This window comes from Biomphalaria glabrata, chromosome 8, assembly GCF_947242115.1.
Source record: "Biomphalaria glabrata chromosome 8, xgBioGlab47.1, whole genome shotgun sequence".
Classification (NCBI taxonomy): domain Eukaryota; kingdom Metazoa; phylum Mollusca; class Gastropoda; family Planorbidae; genus Biomphalaria; species Biomphalaria glabrata.
In genome coordinates, this window is record NC_074718.1 from 46,031,063 (window position 1) to 46,037,748 (window position 6,686).

Sequence of the window (6,686 nt, forward strand, 5' to 3'; positions counted from 1 at the left end):
GCAACCTCAGAACGAGACAGCTGGAGGTCACCAGCAAAATAAACAACAAAGTAAAAGGTATCTACACCGCTCTACACAATTAAAGTGTAAACAACTTATTAAGCACTTAAAACACAATAACTAATCATATATCGGCACATTTAATTTCATTACTTTTCTTTCATAGTTCTATAATAAATCAATCTACATTAAGATGGTGCGCAAATGTTTCATTAGGTCTATTGATTCTTTAACTGTTTTATGTCTGTGGAATCGACAAAGGCATCGTCGTATGGGGACTGTATACATGTCTTGATGGACTTAGTACTATTGGTTGGTGAAACTATTACACTGTACTATACTATTTTATCGTCAATGAGTGATGATTAGAACACCGCATACCAGATATTTTCTTACTAATAACTGTATTGTTTTCTTGGTGTCAACATTCAACTACAGTGTGAACTTTGTGACATAGGAACATGGACAATTTTACCAGGAACTGATGAAGATGGGAAACATGATGATGTCCATCAAGATCAAGATATATGTTTGTTTTGTCTTTCCCCAAAATTTTGGCCATATATATTGTACAGACATGACAGTAGGGATAGTGTTTTAGACTGAAAAAAAAAAAAAATTGACAAAATTTTTTTTTTTTGATAAAGGGGGGAGGAAATATGTAATGACACAAGATGCGTAGAAGTTGATGTGAATCGGGTTTTTCCTAAGTAATGTGACGAGTAAGAACAGAGTAGGATAATGAACAAGGAGAATAACGGACAAGACGCCTAAGAGGACGACGCTAGGCTAGCGACGACAGAGGACTGTGCCCTTTTTATTGTTTATTAAATTGTTGAAGTTATCAGCCTGCGTTATTAAGTATATTCTTGATTCATTCTGTTGTTGTGTCATATGGACTCGCATGCACCAGTAACATATATATACTCATCAACAAAATAGACCATCAACAGATGTTTGCAAAGAAATATTTTAGTGTACTGCGGTAAGCCTAGTGACGTAAGCAGCGTTTTTCCCGTTTACGTCATGGAAAATTTTCATTCATAAAACATTCTAGCCAAAACTAATTTTTCGATAATGAGGCATTTTCAAACCGATATAACGGTCGACCTCGAGTTTTCCCGATGTGGCCAATGAGTTGAGAATTTTTTTCTCACTATTATGCACATACCATGAACTTTTAAAGAAAATCGTTAGAGCCGTTTTCGAAATAAAATTTATATATATATATAAATATAAATATATATACATACATACATACATACATACAAGAATTGCTCGCTTAAGAGTATAGGATTGACTGCTTCAGTAGCACTTGTGCTTAGCGACGAAACAAATCACATTATTAAATTGTTAAAAAAAATAATTTATTATTGTAGTAATGCAATGTTGTTTTTTTTTAATAAGAAAAAGAAATGTAAAAATTATTATTAAATCTAAAAAAAACCAAAGAAATGATAATCGATTTTCGTAGGGACAAGAAGGGAAATGATATTTTGTTTCTGTAGCTGGAGAGACTATTGAAATTGTGCAAACCTTTAAATACCTTGGTACTATCCTAGACAATAAACTAAATTTTACTGCAAATACTGATTATATCAGCAAAAAAGGGCAGCAAAGATTACGACTACTAAGAAAACTGTCCTCGTTTAATGTTAGCGAAAAGGCCTTGGCTATGTTTTATCACGCTCACATCTGCAATATTTTAAGTTTCAATATCACTGCCTGGTATGGCAATCTGAGCATTAAAAATAAAAATAAACTTAATAGAATCCTAAATGCTGCTGGCAAAATCATTGGCAAAAAACAAACCCCATTTGGGCAGTTGTTTGAGACAAACATCTATAAAAAAGCTAACAAGATCCTCGAAATAAAGAATCACCCTTTGTGTCAGGACTTTGTGATTTTACCATCACAAAAGAGATACAAGACACCGATAGCAAAGACAAACAGACACAAACACTCTTTTGTTCCCCTGGCAATCAAATCATTAAATAAGAACAATCTGGTATAAACTTTGTCACATGTAAATTATGAGTGAGTCTGGTGTGAATGTACACTTTGGTTTCTTATAGTTATAATGTTTTTTGTTTGGTGTAATGCACAAATTGTAAGACAAATTTCCTTACGGATAATAAAGATTATTATTATTATTATTATTATTATTATTTCCCCCCCCCCCCCAAAGGGTTGTAGTAGCAAAGGGAGGATACTAGGATCAATCCATAATTCGTGGATTATTTACCCTGTCTATTTGCAGTGTTTAACTAATCTCCATCGTTTAAAGATCAACATGTTTAAGAGAGTCTCAATTTTAGAATAATTTTGTTTCAAATAATGTTGCTATTGATGTCTAGATGACACACTGTACAGTAACTGTTAATAATTATTGTTTAAATAAAAAAAATAATTCAGAAATTTTATAAATGATGTCATGCATTTTTAATTTTTCTTTTTTTCTTCTTTTCTTTCATTCTAAAGAGAAAAATAATTAGGCAGTACGAGGATCGAACCCACACGCTGTAGCATGACGCTATAATAACTTAGTTAACCAGCCATACTACTAAAAAGTAAAAAAGTAGTTACCCTTTCAGACCATGCGGTTTATAGGGAAGATGATGTTCAGGTCATATATATCTTAAGCCAACGGTTTACGAGAGTGTCATGTGGCCAGCAAAACGATCAGCCTCTACTTCCCTCAACTAGAGTCATTAGAGTTGGGTGGACTCTGAATGCAGAGCTAGAGGGAAGGATCCTAGCAATGAAATTGAGATGCTACTAAAAGATCCTAGGTATCACATACAAAGACCTCATCACAAATGAAGAGATTAGGATTAGCACTGCGAATGCACCCCACGATAACTTGCTAACTACTTTCAATAAAACGCAAACTAAAACTCTATGGCCATATCACAATATCCTCAGGGCTTGTAAATGCCTTCCTTCAGGGAAAAGTACCAGGTAAAAAAAAAGAAGAAACAGATGGAGAAAGAAGAAGGCAACATCAAAGAATGGACGTGCTTGTCATTGAAAGAGATTTTATCCAAGGCACAAACAGAGACGATCTATTGGTCTAAACTGGGTCAAAGGTCAATGTTGAGGTCTTCTATAACGATTGGACTCGATTAACTACCCACTTTTAGACTTTGCGGTCTACATGGCAAATGATATAGAGATTATTTTTCTTTGACAAACGGGGGATGCACAATGAAATTTCAATTTTTGTAATTTACAGATAAATAGAAAAGCTTTATGCATGACTTGATAGAACATATAGAGACATGAGTAACCATACACATTTTATGAGTGTAGCCTTTTGGGTTGCTATGGAAATGGCGGCCATCTTGAAAATAAACAATGTTTACAAAATTCTTAAAATATTCTAAAGTACTCAAAATTTTTTAAATTTTTTGATTGCACCTGATAGATATTTGAATCCCATAGGTAACTGGCTAATTTTGTTTTGAAAATTATTACTGGTTTAATTTTTATGAATTTTTAAAATTTTTATTTTTTTCCGACCCCATTTTTCATCTGAGGTCACATCATTATTTTTATTTTTTAATGAAATTTATTATACATATTGAAAATTTTTGCAGCCTATTACCTATGATATACTATCAATAAACTACATGTGAAAAATTATTAGTCTAACTTATACAGAACTAAAGATTTTGAGATTCTTGTGGACAACATGCACCTAAAAATACATTTTGAGAAAAACGCATTTAAAGTTTTTAAAATGATATAAAATATTTATTGTAACCATAAAAATGAAAAAAAAGGGAATATTTACATAAAACAACATAATAGATAATAAAAAAAACAAAAAACTATTCATTAAAATGGCCTGATTGATAGGTTGGACCTTCTAGAACCTCTGCCCGGTGCTCATGCTCAATTCTTCGTTTTTTCAAGTTTTTTCTCCTGGACACTAATGCGATTGATTTTCTTTTTCTAACAAGCTGTAGTTTGACATTTTGCTTTTTCTCACTAGAAGAAATGTTCTTTAGTGTCCAGGGAATGCCTAATATGTCAAAAACTGATCTGATGCCAACAGGTCCATTATTGAAGGCTAAAACAGCAAGGTATGTCGCAGCCCTTACCGTTTTTAATGTTGCGAATTCTGTTTTGGGGCATCTTTGCCAAATGAGGGAATGAAAAGATTCATTGGCGTTTTGTGTTCCCATTCTAGAACATCTTTTTAACAGATCTGTGTCTGTTAGTCTTTTCATTATAGGAAATAACAGTTTACCTATTTCTGATGTGATGGTCTGATTGTGTTTTTTATATGGCTGTTTTAGTGCCTCTGATCTCATAAAGTGACACCAAGATGTAGCGCCATCAGGACACAACCTGTGGTTATGATCTAGGTCTGAGCTCATCATATGAAAAAATGAGAGCCCATAACAGCCAGCTTCATTTTTTGAATGCCGGGAGCATTTTGGCGCAGAGCTTTGGAATAGTAATTTGTAATTTTTTCAATTTTTGGCTTTGTAAGCCTATAATTTAGTTCTTTTTTGTTAGACATTTTTAAATTGTTCAAAGCATTAAACATTCTTTTTGAGATGTGGTTAATGCAGTCCTCTTTTAAGATTTCTACATCATATCCTGAGTTGGTAATGGCAGATGAATGCGATTTACTATCGCCATCACACAGCATCGTGCCACAAACAAGTTTTCTGGATGCCACAGAGCGCGAAAAGATTTTGGATGCTGCTGCGGCCTCCATTGCATTTGCTGAGCCACTGAAGTTTTTTTGACACATATGCTTAGAGGCATCAAAGTTTAGTTCTGCAGAGTTTGAATCACAAACATGGCAATAATTTGATAGGACTTCGGTGTCGATGACGAGTCCAGTATCAAAATCAATAACTGTGCCAATTCCTGAATGAGATGAGTGGCCCCTTTTATGCCAAGTCCCATCGAAAGAAACTGTAATAACAGGACAGCCTGTTGAACTTATTCTTTCATCTGTAGTTAGAGGTTGTGAAATGTTTCTTCCATGCACAACAGCAGATGCCCTAATCATACATTCTTCACCAGCTTCAATTATAGCAGTATTGACTATGTTAGCTAGATTGTTATAAGTATTTCTGTGCATGCAGGGCATACTCATAAGTCCACAAAACCTATCAAATTTAGAATGCGAGATTCCAGATTCTTTTAATGCAGCGACAGCGCGGACATTAATATCCAGATGAACATCATTACTTTTTTTTGAGGTCCAGTCGGACCACAAATATGTTTCACAATTTAGGCATTTGATTTTAATCAAATGAGCCATGCCTTTTGATTGTGTGATGCACATAGTTAATTTGTTGTCAAAGCAATGTGGACAGCACAACAAGGAGACCATTGTGGTCAATTGCATTGAATTCATCATGACGTATATGAAATCTTCAGGCAGCCTCTTATTGGTGTTATCAGCGTTAGTAACTGCAGTTAGGGATATTTTTCGCTCAGCTGCACTTGCAGGCTGTGTTGTTGCTGCTTCAGATCCAGCTGTATCCAAAACAGAGCTGCAAACAAATAAAAAATAAATTAGAGGGTCTTTAAAAAAAAATTCAATAGTATGAAAGTACACGTCACATCTATCACAACATGAAGATTATTTTAAATTTTATAATGCATTTTAGAAATCATATATTGTATTAATCATAAAAAGTAAAGAATGTATAGAGACATGTTACATGTAATGTAGATCTATATATGACAATATGTACAAGATCTAAAAAAAACCAACTAAGACCAAGACTTGAGTTGAAGTTGAAGTCCTACAATACTGTTCAATACATCATCATACATGATAATCTAATCTCTAGAGATTATCTAGTTCTAATGTGATCTATGCTCCTAATATAGACTAGATCTATAAAAGGATAGATCTCTATGTTTGCAATCATTTTCATGATATTTATTTAATGTCTATAGAATCTAGATTCTAGATCTAGATGTGATTCATTGGATAAACACGTTGTCGAACTCAAAGAGCCAAGGTTTCATTATTTTATGTGTCAGCACACGCTTGTCTAGTAAATAAAAAAAAAAGCAAACTCTAGATCTAGACTTACCTTTGTAATTGTGCATTTGTCTTTGAAGCATGTCGTCCTCTGGGCTTACAGTAACGTTTTTTCTTTCCAAACATATAACCTTTTGTTGGCATTTCTGAGTTTCAATAATGAATCGATTGTTGATGTGATGAAAGTTTACAGAAGAAGGACCGGTTCACGTCATGTGCGTGCATACTTGTTGTTACGGAAGCTTTTTCAGTGCGCATGCGTGTATGTACAGTAACCGGAGAAGCTTTGATGGTGCGCATGCGTAAATATGGCTTAGTGGGTGTGTATATGAGGATATAGGGAAAAAAAAGAGGTAGTGACGTATTTTGAAAGTTTATTGCAGTACTATTTATTTATAGAATGAGAAACCATGCACATAATCGGAACTAGAAAAGTAGACCTTTGTATCGATACCATCTGTTAGGGATGTGAGCGTACATTAGCTTATCAACTATAGCTTACAAAATGTTGATTTTTCACCAAAACATCAAAATTTTGCTTATATATCTACATTTAAAATACAAAATTGATGTATAAAACGTATTTTTTTTAGTATTCTGATAGGGAATTCGTATTCTAGACATTTTAAACTATTAAAATCAAATAATTTTAAAATATCGATAT

At 33.6% G+C, this 6,686-nt stretch overlaps 1 protein-coding gene across 1 annotated transcript; it reads right to left on the reverse strand.

Moving 5' to 3' along the window:
• Positions 1 to 3,727: 3,727 nt before the first annotated feature.
• LOC129927883 (uncharacterized) lies at positions 3,728 to 6,220 on the reverse strand. The gene is made up of 2 exons (XM_056039548.1): positions 6,075 to 6,220; positions 3,728 to 5,522 (listed from the first exon to the last, which is right to left on the reverse strand). Exons 1-2 carry the CDS (start codon positions 6,164 to 6,166, stop codon positions 4,385 to 4,387), a joined length of 1,230 nt encoding a protein of 409 aa, XP_055895523.1. The 5' UTR covers positions 6,167 to 6,220; the 3' UTR covers positions 3,728 to 4,384.
• Between the last annotated feature and the right edge of the window lie 466 nt (positions 6,221 to 6,686).

Coding starts and splice junctions, on each gene's coding strand:
- LOC129927883 (XM_056039548.1), bottom strand. CDS start 6,166: ATGCCAACAAAAGGTTATATGTTTGGAAAGAAAAAACGTTACTGTAAG. Junction 5,523..6,074: donor ACAAATGCACAATTACAAAG/GTAAGTCTAGAT, acceptor ATTTGTTTGCAG/CTCTGTTTTGGATACAGCTG.